The following is a 20400-nucleotide window of genomic DNA, read 5'->3' as shown; positions in this document are numbered from 1 at the left end:
TACAGACCCTCTGAGCAAAACACAACATTAGGCTACACTTACACTAGGCTACATCAGGCAAATGTTCTTTGTTCGAAATGTGTCTGAATGGAGAAAAATGGGATCTGCACTAAAACTAAATAGCCTTTTACTAGGCTATTGTTGGCCTGTCAAAGCATAGTCCATATGCCTTTTGCTTAGCCTACACATAGGCCTAGGCTATTTAGTTTAGATTAGTTTAGTGTTTCTGCAGTCACTGCGAAGTAAAAAATAAAATAAAAAAAGTTGGCACGATTGATTAGGCTAATTGTAGGCTATTTGTTGATATTAAGAAAAAATGGAATAGAGAAACTGTGCAATTTAGGTAGCCTAGCCCATGGTAATATTGTCACAGCAGGCTACACAGCTGAATAAAAGTAACAATTGGCCTACCAGTGTAGCCTACAAATACAAAATAGACTGTATTACATCACTGGGTTATTATGATTAACTAATCAGAAAAAGTCAGCACTATGTTCATTTTGTAGATGGTTGAACTCATTTGGACTGCTTTATACACTATTATATCGGGCATTTTAAGATGACAATATTCAGATTGCATGGAAAAACGTGATCTGTAAAGAAAGACTCAATGTGGTAGAGTGAATAAAAATGATATGAAATATGTTTAAGAACCACCACTTAGTTAGTCAGTGGTGTATTAATTGTCATGTTTGTACAGATAATTGATCATACAAATTTCTCCAAGTGATATTTTGTAAAGCACTTGGTAGCCTATTTTCCCCTTTCAATCAGTGTCTGGCCCTGAGCTGTTATGCCTGTCCAAATTACATGGTTCACACTTGTCCTGCTCTCCCCTGGTGATTACAGCCTGCTGCGTGCAGCCCCTGCGGCTCACTGAGCACTTATGGAAAGCAATGCAGTCGGCTTCCCTTTTGAAAGTGTATTTGAAAATATATTCACTTTATATCAGACGCATCACGCTTCAGCATGACAATCACTTTGGAGAGGAAGATCAGAAACTATGTCTCCTCTGACCATTTGATTTCTGCTGAACAGAGCCCACAGATCAATCAACAGGCGTGCTGTATGCTGTCCCAACATTTTTTACCAACAAACTCTCTTTCATGATTGCCTTCACAACCTCCAGATTTAATAATGAAATTGCCGTGAATAAGACGTATAGTCTCATGCATGCACATACAATAACTTGGAGGACTAATAAATAGCAGTAAAACACTTTCTTCTCAGTAGTGACTTTTTGTGAGTGGAACCCTGTAGATGATTAAATTATAATGATGAGATCTCATGCACTTATGTTGCCACTATACACAGCAAGTAATGAGGCATCCACCACCAGAAGGGTATGTGGGAAATGAGCGCCCTCCACTGTAAGATCAAGGTATTGTGATAAAAAATCTGGAAAGGATTATTGCTTGAAATTAAGTTTTTTTAGTACCACCCTGACTCTATTCTGAGCCATCTGTTTTTTGCTTTCCCTGCCTACTGTATAGTGTGTTATTTTGAAAAGATGTATGGGAATGCTGTATGATTATTTGCCACTGGTGAAAGAACCTATTCAGAACTATTCAACTATAGCCTGGCTCCGCCCGCCTACCTACTTCCGCTCAATTTTCACAAGTAGTCAAATGAAATGAAGTACGATGGTCTGGTTGGACCAAGCTAATTCAACTATTCATCGTGCTTAAAAAAGGAGCAATACCACACTGTAAAAATATGAATCAATAAGTAGGCTACACGTTAAGAAAGCACATTTTGTAATAGAATAACACGGTGATGTTTTGTATTGTTCTTATTATCAACATACAATCGATTGATCATTCTTACAACTGACCAAAGTCTGATATAAGGCCAATCCTCTGTGACCCTCACTGATGTCCAAAAACTCTTAAAACAAATAATCAATGAGTCACAAGTTTGAACGCAAAACTTATTGCTCCATCACAATGAATATTATTATTTATTTTGAGTCAATCCCACATACACCATCCTGCTGCCATAAGTACATACTCCCTAGTACACCAAATCCACATCTATTGTCACAAAGAGTAGGCTACAAGGTTTGAGTAGCTGGTTCCAATAACTGCAGTGAGTGCCAAAACTGGTTCAGAAATTTATTTTTTCAAATAAAGATGAAGTTATATATTTTAAAAATAGTATTTTAATGATGATGTCCGTTCATATGGAATCAGTCTAACAAAAACGTGAGGATTTCTTTCCTTCCTTATTGTTCTGTTATCTGTCTTAATCCTCTCCCACATAGCACTTTACTTTCCAAGTTCAAGGTTAAGGTTTATTTTTTTGTAGGGGGAGGCAGAGTGTGCTCGTTCGCAGTGCTCCATAATTGATGCACCATATTACCTTACACCCTCACTGCCCTGGCTGTGCTGCAAACAATGCTTGCCCATTAACTATTCACCGAATGATTTTGAACAGAAAAAAAATTATTCTGAGGATCCAGAGCGTGCGTTGATGCTGTGTCTCTCTCTCGGATCCAGGCGTCTGATTTCACTGTAGTGAATAAGACATGTGCTGTCCACGCTGGTAATACATTTAACTTGACAGCAGATCCCTTTACCTGTATTCAATGGTCAGATGATGAAGTACCTGCGTCTCAAAGCGAGTGGTAATAAGACGCAGGCCACATTTACAACATGCTATAAATAGAGCTGGTGAGGACTGTATTGGAAGCAGAGTAGCCAAAACACATGTGCTTTTTTTCTGTTTAAGTTATTTGCACTGCCTGCATCTATTGTTATAGTTTGGCCCATTTTGTTTAGTTGAAGATGAAGAAAAAAAGAATGAAAAGTTGCCATGTTTGATTTAAAATGATGACGCGTTTAACGTTTTGTTATCAGGAATAAACAGCCAAAAACAGTAAAGGCAAAGTGAAATTTGTTTAATTTCAAATCACTGTAACCTACACTGTTGTTATGATCAATAAGGAAAAAAAGCTACAAAGTTGATATATTTATATACTCCAACATTTTTATAAAACACAAAATAGTATTTTTTTTTTTACTTTCTTATTTGACCATATGAGATTCCACGGAATACCCCTTTTAAAAGTTCAGCGTTACACTGCTTGTGCTTGGTCACGGTGCGTTGCCGATGATGAGGATGCTCATGAGGAAAACCATGATGAAGAAGATCCACATGAAGAACCTGTCCATCACCTTGGCGATCTTCTTCCACTCTGCCCCTTTGGCGCAGGTGGCCCTCTGCTCTCGGAAACAGTTGGCAATATATTCGACATTGCGCACTAGCTTGGTGTCTGTGCCGGGGATGCCGGTGCCGTGGGTACAGAACACACAGGGGCCAAAGGTAACAGTGGGGCCTTGAGGCGGGGGCTTTTTGTCCTCTGGGCAACATGGAAGCTTCTGATCTTCGGGGTAGAAGGGGACTTTCTGGTCTTCTTTGCAGCAGTCTCCATCCGTAGAGATTTTCCCATTGGAGGCTTCATATTTCCCAGGTGAAAAGCCGGAGAGGTTGCTCTTCTTCTCCTCTTCTCTGGTGATGTGGTGCTGGTGGGCTTTCACTCTGGGATGGTGCTGAGGTTTGGGGGTCTGAGGTCTGGGGTGTTGTTTGTTACTGTGGCTCCCTGGTTTACCGTTGGCGTGGACAGGCTGGGAGCTGCTTTGCTGGAAATGGATGTCATCCTTGAGGGAAGGTGAAGAAGAAGAGGAGGAGGAGGAGGCAGTGGCACAGTTCTCGCCCACCTCATAAACAAAGAAGATCTTGGACATGTAGTCAATGATGAGCACTTTGGCCCAGTGGGGGACTGGTTTGGCCTCGGGACCACAGAAGTGGATGTTCATGATGAAGATGGTGAGAGATGTGGAGGCTGTGACCATGGTCATAGTGGCAATATAGTACTTCCCTAAATGATAGGAGAGAAGTTTCCCGTTAGAGCTCTCAAAAACAGAGTGACCTCTTTCACCAATTTCACAATTATCTTTTTTTGGAATTATTTTGCTGGACAAATGCAACCAGAGTAATGATTTAGATTCCACTCATGTAAAACCGTGCTAGCAGCTCTATGAGACACTACCATAGACTGTACATGTATATACTATACTGTCGGCTCAGCTTTGAGCTAAATGCTGACGTCAATATGTCAATGCTCATGTTCGCCATATTAGCTGACTTTGTTAGCATGCTAACTTTTTTATAATTAACACCAAACGCAAAGTCCAGCAATGGGAATGTCATTAATATTTGCATACATATATGTGTTAGAAAAGTTTAGAATAAACATGTGTAAAAGGTGCAAAATTGAAAGTTAAGGGATCAGTAAAGTTATAAAAAATAATCCTGAGGTGGACATTCATTCAAACTACAAATGTCAACCTCCTTGTGGCACTACTGGAAAAGTCAAGGGGTCATTAAGTCATTAGAATACATTATCTGGAGACCATATATGTTGTTGAGAGATTTAAGTCTGGACAAAAGTAGAGGACAGACCCCTAATGCTGAGCTGCTTTGGCAAAAAAAAAAGATAATAAAATAAAAAGAAGATTGCTATGAAGTCACTATCATACTGTTAAAGATGCTACAATCACACACACATGACACACAGATATTGGCCTGAACAAACACACTCTCACCTATAAGGGGCACACTCTCAGATGGAGGCATGCTCTCTGCCACCATGAGCTGGAACACGGTGAGAGCCAGGAGAACTGTCACACCCAGGGAAACCTTCTCCCCTGAGTCAGCGGGCAGGTAGAAACCCAGAGGGGCCAGGAAGGAGATGAGAAAACAGGGCAGGAGGAGGTTAAAGATGTAAAACAAAGAGCGGCGCTGCAGCAGCACTGTGTAGGTGATGTCTGGGTACGGGTCAGAGCAGCAGCCGTACATGATGACATTCTTGGTGGCCGGCATCCCGTGACACTCCCACTCCACGTTCTCCACAAAGTCTGACAGGTCGCCACTGTCCATGCCCATCATGATGTCTACCTGGAATGACAGTAAAATGGATGAGTAGGGGTAGATTAGGCTGGGCACACAACCCCCTACGCAGTGACGTTTTTTTTTCCACAGAAAGAATATTCTGCAAATGCACACATACGATAATGAGTCTCATCTATCAAGGCAAGAGGAAACAGTGTCTGATCTCTTTTTTCAAACTGGCCGCTGTCATTAACCCCCTCATCAAACATATTGTCCATACCTTCTCAGCCTAGACCTGTCTGAGTCTTTATTATTGAACTTAGTCAACTGATACATTAAGGAAACACAAATAATCATCCGCCTAATAAAAGGCGTTTAAACTAAAAGGTGCGCTATGCAGTTTCAGGGGAGGGTCATTTGTTTACATTTGTGGAGCCTGCAGTTAGTTTACAAACCATATGTTCTCTACATGTAATTCCTAGTATTGAATTATTTTATCATCATAAATCAAAACCAAATTATTTTGAGAAACCTGGAACCAAACATAAGAATAGACTATTTTTGTAAACAAAAATATGGGCCCTGCTGCTGTAAACAACAACAGTGAAACAGTAACTTTTATTTTATTTTTTAAGATAATTTTTTGGCATTTTTCAAGCTTTATTAGATAGTACAGAGTTGAAATGGGGAGACAGGGAGAGGGGGGGATGACCTGAAGTAAAGGTCCACGGGCCATTTGAACCCACGACCACTGCAACGAAGGCCGGAGCCAATATGGTATGCGCTCTATCCACTACGCCACCGGAACGCCCCCGAAACAGTAACTTTTCAGGTAGCTTTCTAACTGCAAACAGTGTTCCAGGGATCACATTTTGTGTGCAGAAAGTTTTTTTATTCATTTATCAGAATAAACCTTAGAAAGTGATCACTTCTCTAACACACACAAAGTAACATAGTGCATCTTTAATCATGTTGGGTTTATGAGAGTTAAGTGTGGTCAAACATGCACAAACCTGGTTGCCGTTGTAGGTCCAGGAACCGAAAGTCAGCTTGCATTCCTGGCTGTCGAAGGGGAAGTAGGAGACGTCCACCACACACGAGCTCTTGGTGATGGCTGGAGCGTCCCAGGTTATCTCTCCATTGTAGCGCAGCCTCACGTTGGTGTCCATCGGGCCCGAGAAGTCATCGTCGGCCCTGGAGAAGGAGGAGAAAGAGCTTGTTATCACATCTCATATACATGTATTGTAGGGTTCTTGTACTGTACTCCATTAGACCATAATACACTGCTAACTCTGTATTAACTCACAGTGTTTGTGTAGCACTGTAAATCCTTACAAGTAACTAGGGCTAGATTCTAGGTTCTACGGAGCAGTATGTGACTGTTGAGTAGTAATGACACACCAAGACTGAGAGGTAAGTTTGAACTTCAGTTCATTTATGTAGCAAGAAAAAATATTAAATCCATTCATCATTCATATGAAAAAATACACATTTCGGCATAACCATAAAAAAATAGAATAAATCAAATATGTAAAAAAAAAAGAAAAGTATTCCCCCTTATTGGTTTCACTTCGGCTGATTTAGACCTAAATAAAATATTTCCAACTTGCACCTTTAAGTTGCTATTTGGTTGACTATTGTCTCTTTTTGTTCTTTGTTTCCTAATTTTTGTTACTCAATTTAAAATGTGATTTTATCTTATTGGTGCTCAGTTGATATTTTAGTACTATTTTGTATTTAAAAATTTAAATACCAAATACCCACATTGCACAATAGTAAACCCAATAAACAAAAATAAATGCAAAAAAATAAAATAAAGCACAGCTCAGTGCATCAAGTAAAAAAGAAAGAACTACACCAGTATTATCTGGGATCAATACACTTGAGTTTCGAACACTATCTAATCAGTCCTTTTGTTAAATCCTTTCCTTGAGTTGAAGCTTCACTGCATGTTACAGCCACTTTTGGAAGTTATTTTGTCCTACCAAACTCAGTGTCCTTTCTTTATCCAAGAAACAGTAGTGTCAGTCCTGCAGCGGGAAGTGCTGCAGCTTGTAATATGATATCTTGCTAAAGGTAGCTCGCCATCTTCTTTCTTCGGTTCAGTTCCACCAAACGATCTCCTCCTCATAAAAAACCCGGCCTGTATTATAACAGGCAATATAAAAAAAAAAGTCCTTTAGTTCACATGCATTATACCGAAATTAAGAACTGTGTAAAACATACATATTCAATACAATTTACTCTGTAAACCACGGCGGACCGCACCTAAAATGGCGGCGCCGTTAACTTTCATTTAACTTGACCATGCTTAGCCTCGTGTTGCTTACTGTAAACTAAAACACTCAGTAGCCTCTACAAATGAAAAGAATTATATTCCCATTGTTTAGCTAACAAGTACAGAATTCATTAACACACTGGTATATCATTTTACACGGTTAAACTCACCGAGTCCTCCAACGAATAACAACAAGAGTCCCGTGGCATAGAAAAAAAAGTAACAAAATCCTCCAAAAGAACGATAAAAAAGTAATATAAAACACTCCAAAAAGAAAGTCAAAAGTGAGGCTAAATGCTCTTAAAACCTTGCTTTGCTTTCGCTTTTATCTATTCTCTTTTAACTCTAATTTTCTCCTCTTTTACTCCGTTTTCTGTCTCTGTGTCGCTAGTATTTTTCCGTAGCAAACTGACTCTCGTTCTCTCTCTCTTCCGCTCGCTCGCTCACTCACTCACTAGTGACGCTACACCGTTCTGATTGGTTGTTCTCGGCTGCACTAGCTAAAGGAGTATTACACCAATTATATTATTACAAAAGTACAATATAACAACAATAAAGGTTTTTTACATTATAGTCATGTTTTTAGTTTTTAAATTGTATTTAACTTAATACAACATGCTATATTAGATTTCCACAATACAGTTATTATTGTGTTTAACCTTTTATTTGTTTAGGTCAGTTAACCTGGGTTACAATCTCCCCTCTTGACTCTATGCAAGTCCCTTTGCATAGTTAAAGTCGGCTATACTATCTTGTATTCAGGTGTGTAAAACCAGTCTCTAAAAATGATCAGCGATAGCTGTGCCCAAACTTTGGGAAAAGTTTAGTTTTTCAAAGAGGGAACTAAGAGCAAGAATAAGTGGCTTTCCTAGCTCTTCATAAGTAAATTTGTGGGGTGGATGTCTATCTCTGGTAGAGCGTCTGGGCCCATCAGGTTCACTATCAGACAGAGCTGCATGTGTTGACTGAACACCACGACTCTGCTCTGATTCAGGTTTATCCTGTGCCTGCTCTGTAGTCTGCTCTTCAGTTTGTGAAGGGGGGTTTTGCATTTCAGGCTCAGGGATGTCTATGACAACATGGTCAGGGGACTTTGCAGGATAGTTATCTGCATGATTCTCCATTTCAATGACTGACTCATGCACATTGACCGGAAGGTCGGATTGCACCTCTTCAGGTAAGATTCTGGGGACTTGAGGAGTGAATTCTTTGGCCTGGGGGTTGAAATCAGCTGGATGCTGTCTAAATTGTCCATCACCTGCAAGTTGTATGATGGGAGGTTTTGTTGTCACCCCTATGACTCTCTCGAAGCAATAGCTTTCCTCTTCCTCCTCACTCATGTCATCCTCCTGATCATCCTTATCCATTCCTGGGTCTGAACCCTTCTTGCTTCTCAGATTTCTCCTTGTGGACTTTTTTATGTCTGTTTCCTCTTCTGGAGTTGCACCCACGGGTAGAAAACCACAGGGAAGAAGAAGATCTCTATGTAGTGTGCGGTTTGGACCACTGCCTCTCTCAGGCTTAACTACATAGACTGGTCCCTCATTGATCCTCTTCACCACAACATGGATTGTGCGCTCCCATCTGTCTGCCAGTTTATGCTTTCCACGAATGTTGACATTTCGCACCAACACTCTGTCTCCTGTGACTAGTTCAGCTGCCCTGATTTTGGCATCAAATCTGGCTTTGTTTTGTTCTCCTCTCTTGCGACTATTGTTAGCAGCCAATGCGTAGCTTTCCTGCAGACGCTGGCGTAGCTGGTTTACATACTCTGAGTGAGTAGTACAAGATCCTGCAGCAGGGCTGGTTCCCAGGACGAAGTCGACTGGCAATGTAGGCTGTCTTCCGAACATTAGTTCGTACGGTGAGTAACCAGTGGTGTCATTTCGTGTGCAATTGTACGCATGTACAAGTGGCTTTACATAATCTCTCCAATGATGTTTATCTTTCTCCTCCAGGGTTCCAAGCATACTCAAGAGTGTGCGATTGAATCGCTCGACAGGATTCCCTTGAGGGTGATAAGGTGTGGTGCGCACCTTTTCCGCTCCAATGAGAAAACATAATTCCTTTATGGTGTGGGATTCAAAGTCTCTCCCTTGGTCGCTGTGGAGGCGGCTGGGGAAACCATAGGGGGCTATAAGGTTTTCCCACAGTGCCTTAGCAGTAGTCTTTGCCTTTTGATCTCTGGTTGGTATCGCTATTGCGAATTTCGTGAAGTGGTCTGTAATGACCAGGACGTTTCTTGTATCACGACTGTCAGGCTCTATCGACAGGAAGTCCATGCACACCAGTTCTAGCGGATAGGTGGTAAGTATGTTCTGCATAGGTGCTGCTTTTTGTGGGGTTGCTTTCCTCCTGAAGCACCTTTCACATGTTTGACATTTTTCTTCAATGGACTTAGCCATTTTAGGCCAATAAAATCTAGCACGTGCAAGGCTGAGTGCACGCTCAGCACCTAGATGGCCTACTTCTTCATGTATGCCCTTCAAAGCACGGTCTCTAAACTTCTGGGGAAGGACAAGCTGGTGGATTTCATTACCATGGTCAAGGCATTTCCTATATAGCACCCCATCTTTGAATAGAAGCTTGTTCCACTCTTTAAGAAGTAGCCTGACCTCAGGCGGCTCACAGCTCGTCTGTTTGAAGTGTGGCTTATGTGCTGCTTCAAGAAAAGAAATTACCTTGTTGAGAATTGGATCTTCCCTCTGAAATCTGTACCAGTCTTCCTTTTTCATGCCAGGTATGGTGTCTTGTCCAGGATTGGCGAAACAGTCTGGTATAGCTGAGGCATCCATGGCCAAGGATTCAGCCAGACAGGGGAACTCAGACTCATCCAGACTTGAACGAATACAGTGACGCTGACAGAGAGCAGAGACCACCTCGCTGGAAACCACTTCAGCTTCCTCATTCAAGATGCGTTGTTTGAAGCCTTCAATTCTTTCGCGTTCTCTTATGAAAGCATCATCTTCTTGTGGTGGACCATGAGGTCGTCTGGACAAACCATCGGCGTCTGCGTTTGCGAGACCTGCTCGATATTTTATGCTAAAGTTGTAAGTTGACAAAGCCGCTAGCCAGCGGTGTCCTGCAGCATCCAATTTGGCAGAAGTGAGAACATAGGTGAGCGGGTTATTGTCAGTAAGAACCACAAACTCTGAACCATAGAGATAGTCGTTGAACTTTTCACAGACTGCCCACTTCAATGCCAAGTACTCCAACTTGTGTGTTGGGTAGTTTTTTTCACTTTTGGATAGCCCACGGCTAGCATAAGCTATCACCTTTAGCTTCCCGCCTTGTTCTTGATAAAGAGCAGCACCGAGACCCTCTCCGCTAGCATCGGTGTGCAGTACATAAGGGAGCTTGGGGTCTGCGAATGCAAGGATTGGTGAGGATGTTAACCTCTCAACAAGGGTTTTAAAGGCAAGGTCGCATTCAGTGTTCCACTCATCACCAAAAGGCACCCGAGAGTTCACAGGGCCCTTGGGACAGGGTCTTTTGTATATCTTTCCTCTTTTACGAGGATGATGGTATCCAGCTTTAAGAGCATTTAAGGGCTTGGCTATCTTCGAGTAGCCTTCAACGAAGCGCCGGTAATAGCCTGCAAAGCCCAAAAACTTTTCAAGCTCTTCTCTGTTTTTAGGACAAGGCCAGGTTTTCAAAGCTGAAATTTTATCTGGATCAGTGTGAACACCCTGAGCATCCACAACATGGCCAAGATACTTCACTGAGGACTTGAAAAAGTGACATTTCTCAGGCGATAACTTGAGACCATAGTCTTTGAGGCGCTGCAACACTCTCATGAGCCGGCCCTCATGCTCTTCAAGAGTCTCAGAGAAGACGATAAGATCATCCAAGAACACAAGCACTTCGTTCATGTGTAAGTCCCCAACGCACTTTTCCATTAGGCGTTGAAAAGTAGAGGGCGCATTTGTTATGCCTTGGGGCATTCTGTTGAACTCCCAGAAGCCTAGGGGACATATGAAAGCAGTCTTGTACTTGTCTTCTTCTGCCATTTCAACCTGGTAGTAACCAGATTTGAGGTCCATCACAGAGAACCATTTTGCACCACTTAGCGCTGAGAATGTCTCCTCGATGTTAGGTAGAGCATAAGCGTCTTTAATGGTACGTGTATTTAGTTTTCTGTAGTCAACACAGAGTCTTATCTTTCCATTCTTCTTCTTGACTAAGACAATCGGAGAAGCAAAAGGACTTTCAGATTCTCTGATTATACCAGCTTCAAAAAGCTCTCTCAAGTGTTGTTTGACAGCTTCTCTGTCACTTGGGTGTATAGGTCTGGGTCTTTCTTTGAAAGGGGTTTCATCGCTTAGTCTGATATGGTGCTTAACTGCATTAGTGTGACCATTAGACATTTCATCAGTAGCAAACACATCTATGATGGAGTTTAACTTATCTGTGATGCGTGTTTTCCATTCATGCCCAATAAGTGGGTTCTCAAGGTCAAAATGTAGTTTCTCATTGACTTTCTCAGTTGTAGGCTCACAACGAGGGGAAGAAGGTTGATCAGAGTTAAGGGGCATGATACAAGCTGCGGCTGAGATTTCGCCGATAACATGCCTTGGCGGCAAGGTGACATTATGGTCTGTCATGTTTCTGATGAAGACAGGAATCTTGCTGGCAGCTTTGCACGAAATGTTCAAAAGTGCACATTCAAGCATTAAACCACCAGGCAGTGAGGAAGACTCAGGTGGCTCAAGGACAAAAGAGGTGTTGGGATTTGTCTTGCCTACTCGAACATCCCCGAAGATCTGAACTCTCTGTTTGGGAGGGATGGAGACAGGGCTTTTCCCATGCAATCTAACACGACAAGGTTTGCTTTCACTCCTGTTGCTGTCGCCTACATGCTGGAGGAGTAGTGCATAGTTGTCTGACCTCTTTAAGAACTTGGGTCCTTTGTGCTCTACAGCATGCTTGTATAGCTGTATTAGAACATTTGTGCCAACCAACACAGGTGTTTGACTGTTAAAGAGGCATTCAGGAACAATCAGGGCTAAGGCTCTCAACTCTTCTTTGGTTCCAGTGACAGTATCAGGAAAAGTCAAGCTGACTTCAACATAGCCGAGGTAAGGTACAGTTTGCCCTCCAGCGCCTTCAATTTCAAGCAGACTCTGAATGGGTTGTATGGGCAAGGAAGACAGATATGAGGCATGAAATGTTTCAGAGATGGTCGTGACTTGTGACCCTGTGTCTAAGATGGACTCACACTGTACACCTTCGATTAAAACTGTTGCAACATAACGCGGACCAATAAGACCATCAGGTAAGTTAGAGTTGGCTTTGCTGTCTGATCTTAGGAGTCTGGGTTTCTTACGCGAGTTATGTGTCATTATCATGGGACTCGTCAAATCTTTGTTATCAGCTCCCAGTTGTCCCACAGCAGGAGCTGCTAAAAGTTTAAAGCCTGCTGGGGAGCTTCCTGTTTTGATTGATACTTTTCACGTTTGACTCTGAGTTCAGAGTTCTTTTTGCGGACAAGAGCCGGGTTTGGTTCGTTATCACAGTGAACTGCAATGTGACCGTCCTGGCCACATTTGAAGCAGAACCATGGCTTTGGATAGCTAGAAGACTTTGCGACTGGGTGGGGGTTTACTGGGCTTGCAATAAGACATTCACCCTTTGCATAGCTTTTGTCTCTAGTGGGGCTGCTGTTGGTGTCAGTTTTTCTTGATTCACATTTATCTTTCTGTAACAGTGATGCTACTTGTATTCTTAGCTCAGCAACCTCTTTCTCTAACTTTTGTGTGTTGTCTTGTTTCTTTGGAAAAGCAACATCTGGATCAGGATCATAGCTTGGCACGTCAAAGACTGAGTGCATGTGTGAAACAGCTTTTGCATTCCCTAAGTGTTTTTTCATTCTTTCAAGTTTTGCAGAGCGTCGATCTTCCTCTGCCCTGAGCAGAAGGAGCAACTCAGAAAAGGATGGTGGGCTACTCTTTTGATGTTCAAGCTGAAGACTTACGATCAAGCTTTGGTCCCAGCAACCTCTGCAGAACTGTCGAAGTAGATGTTTGTTTGAATCTTTGGAGTCGACTCCACCTCTAAGAATGGCCTTGGTGAGAGAAACGTTAAGCCTGTTCAAAAACATAGAGGGTTTTTCACCAGTGTTCTGATTGGAGCTCAAGAAGGTGGCAAAAAGCTCCTCGCCATCTTCTACCACTCCAAAAGCAGCTTCAAGCTGATCAAGATATAAACGGAGGGGTGAACCAGTGCCAAGGGGCTTAACGATGTCAGTAGCAGGGCTAAGTAGACTCTCCAATATCCTCCTTAACTTTTGGTTTTCAGAGACTGATGTGTCACAAAGGAGAAGCTCAACTTGTGTACGCCAGGCTTCGTAATCGACTTCACCATTTGGTTTAGGAGACTTGCCGGAGAATGTTCGTATTCTGCTCTGACTGTAGCTGGGTGGCTTTGGCTCACTGCGCATTATGTGTTCAACCACTACTTTTTGAATGTGCGGAGGGTTAAACATGTTCTCATCAATGAGTGGTGGGTTAATGGATCTGATTGAGGGAGGGACGTCAGGTGAGATACTAGCTGGACGTCTCCCTGAATGTTCATGTTGATTGTTATCTTGGACTGAATCGTCAGTCATACACGTTGGGTTATGTGTAGAACCCATGGTTCCATACTGACTATCATTGGTCTGGGGTTCAGTGAAAGGGTTAGGGCTTTGCCGCCTTTGAGGTGAATATGCTTCATTTGTCTGGGCAGGACTTGTGTTAGACTGGAGGGTTTGTAGCTCACCCTGAAGTAGGTTGAAAAAGCCTGCTTTACTGTGGCCATGCAAAGCTTGCAGTTCGCTTAAGTATCTTTGTGCTAACTCCCTACCAAGCTCGTCCTGACATATTTGTCGAATGGTCCTAACATGCCATGTCACATTAGGGTCTCTAGGGCTTGGTAAATTACCAACAGCGGCAGGGTTTAGTCTCGAGATTGCCCTATCTGAAAGAAACTCTATGAGAGCTCTTCCTGCAGGTTGCTCTGGCTCGTCTGGGATTTTAACGGCCTTTGCAATGTCTCCATTAACTTTAAAGACATCTGTGATTTCGTTTACTGTGTATGAATCATCAATACCAGTTACAAAGAGGCAATTTGGACCTCTAAGGTCATATCTATTACAAAGTTCCATTTTTTCTCTGTTCGATGTAATTTGTTTTCCAAAGCTACAGTTTTTAACCTATTTTATCAGTCTTGGGTGCCTCTAAGATATCTACTTTGGTTAAAGTAGTCTATAACGGTTTTCAAATATTTCTATGGCTCCTTTATGCTAAGCTAATTAGCCTCCTGGCTAGCTCGCCACATTTGTAGCACTGTAAATCCTTACAAGTAACTAGGGCTAGATTCTAGGTTCTACGGAGCAGTATGTGACTGTTGAGTAGTAATGACACACCAAGACTGAGAGGTAAGTTTGAACTTCAGTTCATTTATGTAGCAAGAAAAAATATTAAATCCATTCATCATTCATATGAAAAAATACACATTTCGGCATAACCATAAAAAAATAGAATAAATCAAATATGTAAAAAAAAAGAAAAGTATTCCCCCTTATTGGTTTCACTTCGGCTGATTTAGACCTAAATAAAATATTTCCAACTTGCACCTTTAAGTTGCTATTTGGTTGACTATTGTCTCTTTTTGTTCTTTGTTTCCTAATTTTTGTTACTCAATTTAAAATGTGATTTTATCTTATTGGTGCTCAGTTGATATTTTAGTACTATTTTGTATTTAAAAATTTAAATACCAAATACCCACATTGCACAATAGTAAACCCAATAAACAAAAATAAATGCAAAAAAATAAAATAAAGCACAGCTCAGTGCATCAAGTAAAAAAGAAAGAACTACACCAGTATTATCTGGGATCAATACACTTGAGTTTCGAACACTATCTAATCAGTCCTTTTGTTAAATCCTTTCCTTGAGTTGAAGCTTCACTGCATGTTACAGCCACTTTTGGAAGTTATTTTGTCCTACCAAACTCAGTGTCCTTTCTTTATCCAAGAAACAGTAGTGTCAGTCCTGCAGCGGGAAGTGCTGCAGCTTGTAATATGATATCTTGCTAAAGGTAGCTCGCCATCTTCTTTCTTCGGTTCAGTTCCACCAAACGATCTCCTCCTCATAAAAAACCCGGCCTGTATTATAACAGGCAATATAAAAAAAAAAGTCCTTTAGTTCACATGCATTATACCGAAATTAAGAACTGTGTAAAACATACATATTCAATACAATTTACTCTGTAAACCACGGCGGACCGCACCTAAAATGGCGGCGCCGTTAACTTTCATTTAACTTGACCATGCTTAGCCTCGTGTTGCTTACTGTAAACTAAAACACTCAGTAGCCTCTACAAATGAAAAGAATTATATTCCCATTGTTTAGCTAACAAGTACAGAATTCATTAACACACTGGTATATCATTTTACACGGTTAAACTCACCGAGTCCTCCAACGAATAACAACAAGAGTCCCGTGGCATAGAAAAAAAAGTAACAAAATCCTCCAAAAGAACGATAAAAAAGTAATATAAAACACTCCAAAAAGAAAGTCAAAAGTGAGGCTAAATGCTCTTAAAACCTTGCTTTGCTTTCGCTTTTATCTATTCTCTTTTAACTCTAATTTTCTCCTCTTTTACTCCGTTTTCTGTCTCTGTGTCGCTAGTATTTTTCCGTAGCAAACTGACTCTCGTTCTCTCTCTCTTCCGCTCGCTCGCTCACTCACTCACTAGTGACGCTACACCGTTCTGATTGGTTGTTCTCGGCTGCACTAGCTAAAGGAGTATTACACCAATTATATTATTACAAAAGTACAATATAACAACAATAAAGGTTTTTTACATTATAGTCATGTTTTTAGTTTTTAAATTGTATTTAACTTAATACAACATGCTATATTAGATTTCCACAATACAGTTATTATTGTGTTTAACCTTTTATTTGTTTAGGTCAGTTAACCTGGGTTACATTTGCGTAATATTATAATGACACAATATTTATATTCTTTGACATAATAAACAATACTGGTGTACTGTACTTGTGTAAGAAAAGATGTTCTTGCTTCTTTAATTAAAAAGATGTTAACTCTGTTTTATTGGATTCAAATGAAGCCTTTGATGACTTAAGAACTTTTTAACTCTGTAGTTGTAATGAGACACATCATTTAAGAAGATTATTACTGTACAAAGCATCATCATAATCTTACAACTGTTGAGCTTATAAGTAAAGTGACATTAAGTCATGTGTAAGGCTGTGGAAGTGGTTAACTCCCAGGATGTACACGTGTGTAATCCTTCCTCTAGCTTCAATTAGTCTTTAAGATGATGCTGCCGCGGTAACACAACGCTCTTAATCTGTTACAATGAGGATGTGATGAGAGATAGAGAAACAAGGGGCCCTCAGAAATAGAAAGATTAGAAGATGATATTGTGTGTGTGTGTGTGTGTGTGTGTATGTGTGTGTGTGTGTGTGTGTGTGTGTGTGTGTGTGTGTGTGTGTGTGTGTGTGTGTGTGTGTGTGTGTGTGTGTGTGTGTGTGTGTGTGTGTGTGTGCGCATGCGTGTGTGCGTGCATGTGTGACGTACTGGGGCGTACTTGTTATAAAGGACGAGGTCTGGCCTCCACACCAGGCTGCTGGGGATGTGGATCACCTCCAGGCCGTCATAGTCCTCTTTGTCCCACCTCAGGTAGGCATCATGCCACGTCTGCCTGATCCATAGGTAGGCAATCAGCACTTGGTTCCTCTCATCCTACACACACACACACACACACACACACACAGGAACTCAGGATTCGAACTAAGATCAAACATTAAACCATTGTGGAACAAATGCGCTGAATGCACTCACATATTTAACACAATAATCTTGCTTCAAACCAAAAGGATCAAACGGAGAGTTTTTGTTCTCAGTTCTGATTGAAGGAATATGTAAAAAAGTGAAGGATAGTCTGGCAGCAGATGCCTATAACTGCCATATATCTGTTGGGAGTAAGCTGCTGGAGTCTAGAGTCACCATGGCCTTATGCCTCTGCCCTGAAGCAATTTATGAGCTGACCACTGATATAAGGAAGGACTGACCACAAAGTGGGTTAGGCCAGATGCAGCAGGAGTCGCAGGCCTAATTATTTTTCATCACAAAGTCTGCCTGAAACATTGCCTGAAGCTGCTTTGTTGCCTCAAGTTAAAGTGGGCCGAAAACTCTTAAGGTGGAAAACAACCTCCTCTCACTCCTCAACAGGCAAGTAAGGGCAGGCTTCCAATAGTAAGAGGAAAGTCTTGCTAGTTGTAAGATTGCTACAAAGTGTAATGAGACAGCTACCCTGCCACTGTAGGTCTTCTATGACAGAATAGTCTTTTTTTTTCTACGCCAAAATATCTCACTCTTGCTCCTGTAACGTCTTGTAGATCAAGCAGTAATATAGTGTGCAAATCATGTGTGCAAATCAGTAAATTTCACCTCCAAAAGTCATTGGAGGATGGGCAGACTGGTTCGAAATGATAGAAAGGCAACAGTAAATCAAATAACCACTCGTTTCAACCAAGGTTCGCAGAATACCATCTCTGAACACACAATACATCCAACTTTAAAGCAGATGGGCTACAGCTGCAGAAGACCCCACCGGGTGCCACTCCTGTCAGCTAAGAACAGGAAACTGAGGCTACAATTCCAGCCACAAGATCACTAAAATTGGAAAATAGAAGATTGGAAAAATCATGCCTGGTCTGATGAGTCTCGATTTCAGTTGCGACATTCAGATGGTAGGGTCAGAATTTGGCGTAAACAACATGAAAGTATGAATTCATCCTGCCGTGCACTATCAACCATGCCAAGTTCAAAGTCACTTAAACCCCCTTTCTTCCCCATTCTGATGCTTGGTTTGACTTCAGCATGTTCGTCTACATGCCTAAATACATTGAGTTGCTGCCTTATGATTGGCTGATTAGCTATTTGTTTTTATAAGCCATTGAACAGTTGTACCTAATAAAGTGGCCGGTGAGTGTATGTGTTTTGCTGCATTTTAAAAAGCCTATCCTGTTAAGGTGAATTGGCAAAGTTTGTCACCTGACACCCAAGGAAATTCTATAGATGTCAAGAACCTGACACACAGACACACACACACAAAAAGTCACATCAATTAGTACAAGACACACAAATACGTTATATACATACATTGATGGATATATCCTAATGTTTTCTTAAAGAGAGATCTTCTCGGTGTCCTACTCATCTCTCTCTGTTGCTCATTAACTCTCTATGAGCGTTAAGGGGGCCGACACGCTTCAGATTATCACAACAGATGAAATCCAGACCTGTCTGTCAATATCAGGTGGATGGGTCTCAGTCTGACAGTGGTGGGCGGGGGGTGGGTTTTGGTATCGCTGCCAGAACTTCCAACCGAAGAAATAAACGCTTTGAGTAACAGGACACTCCAACACACACACATACACACACTACTATCCTCCTAAACATGACGGATTGACATCAACCTGGTACAACACAGAGAAGGTATATCATGTAAGAGAGTTGTATGTTTTCTTCAACCACACACACACACACACACACACACGTGCGCACACAAACACACAAACATACATACACACACACACACACACACACACACACACACACACACACACACACACACACACACACACACACCTTACATATATGCACAGTACAGTGCTATTTCCCCAGGGGCTGACACAGCACTGAACCTGAACAGGAACCTGAGCCAGCTGAGTAACAGTAGGCACTAGCCTGTACAGCAGGAGGTCTGTCCTTCATTCACATATATCAGCACCTAAAAACTCAGCCTTTGGGGACCACTGTCTTTGCAATGATGATTTTGACTATTCATTTTATTTGTGCTGTTATTATGAATGACCTCTTGGTAATTACGGAGAATGCATAGGCCTATAAAACATCAAATTTATATTGAAAAACATATTTTGGTCTTTAATAGGAACTTTGTGTGCGTGATTGATTCATATTCAGATGCACTAGGCCTATATTATTGAACAGATAATTTAACTGATTTTACAGCTAAACAAAAAAAGCAAAGATAAATGTTTAAGTTGTGGACAGTCCTGTTGCCAGGTTTGAAAAAATATTTATGCAATGAGCACTTTACATTTTGATATGGAGGGATGTTGCAGACCTGCGAGAACTCACCATGTCTTTGATCTGAGAGAGTGTGATCTGTAAGGTGACGTTCAGGGCTCTGTCTGTGTCCTCCACGGGCCTCAAAGCGTTGGAATAATTCTCCATCAAATCATTTAGAAGCTTCTGGGCAAAGTGACCCTGGGCCGACTGAGCCACTGGAGGGAAAATGGTGTGGTTATATCAGTCATTTTACATTTTTTTGACAAAACAAACCCAGTGCTTTTCTTGAAGTGTAGTTTCGTGTATCAGTGATTCAAAATAGTATGTTAACTTGTCACCACTATGGAGACCATGAAAAACACAATTGGTTCAAACAGTATTTGTGCCTTTCAATTTATTTAAAAAAATGTATTGTATTTTGTTGTGTATTATAGTTATTTTCTGAATTCCATCCACGATAAAGCCATTCATCCTTTATGATGCCTGAAATAATTTAATAATATAGATTAAGAAAGGTTATAGTATCAATAACTACTGTATTTCGTTTTTCTTAGGCCAGTTCGCAAATGGTCAAGATGAGATTAGCAAACAAACGTCTTCACTTTCGTTAAATTGTTCGGTTAAATAGGTTGAAAGCCACTTGCTTTTAACTGCTCTTTTCTTGAAAGGCGAAGCTGCTTGTGCGTAATTACGCACACAGAACCTAATTTAACATTTATAAACATCGGGCGTTTTACTTCTAACCACAGGAAAGCATGTCCGTACAACAAGTTTAAAACAGCACACACTCTATAACTAATTAACACGAGCACAGAGACGTTTCTTTTTTCTACAGCAGGCGCGTTTGACTTACCTTCGGGAAGCAGCATCGCCAAATAGATTAACGGGATCATCTCGAGCATAAATTAAAACCTCCGAGAAGAAATAGAAGGTAACTGCGAGCGGCAATCTAACGGTTCTTTAGTTTCATCCCCTAACAGGCCGACCTGATTCCCATTCAACCCCAATTGAACTCAGTTGCAGATAGCGAGGCAACCGTTTCATCTGGTGCTCGCGCTCTTAGTGCTTGGCAGGGGATGCGGCGTGTGGTCTGCTGACCGAGACGCGGAATAAAACTCC

General features: G+C 41.4%; 1 protein-coding gene across 1 annotated transcript; it reads right to left on the bottom strand.

The window, feature by feature from the left end:
* Nucleotides 1-3095: 3095 nt before the first annotated feature.
* On the bottom strand, nucleotides 3096-20183 carry LOC307256276 (neuronal acetylcholine receptor subunit alpha-9-II; the record flags this gene model as incomplete). The annotated part of the gene is made up of 6 exons (XM_080035186.1): nucleotides 3096-3880; nucleotides 4608-4955; nucleotides 5903-6087; nucleotides 16772-16926; nucleotides 19351-19496; nucleotides 20135-20183. The coding sequence occupies 6 exons, from the start codon at nucleotides 20181-20183 to the stop codon at nucleotides 3096-3098; spliced, it is 1668 nt and encodes a 555-aa protein (XP_079891312.1).
* Between the last annotated feature and the right edge of the window lie 217 nt (nucleotides 20184-20400).

Source organism: Ammodytes marinus (genome assembly GCF_949987685.1).
Source record: "Ammodytes marinus genome assembly, chromosome: 10".
In the NCBI taxonomy this organism is placed as follows: domain Eukaryota; kingdom Metazoa; phylum Chordata; class Actinopteri; order Uranoscopiformes; family Ammodytidae; genus Ammodytes; species Ammodytes marinus.
This window is presented reverse-complemented; position numbering and strand designations above follow the sequence as displayed.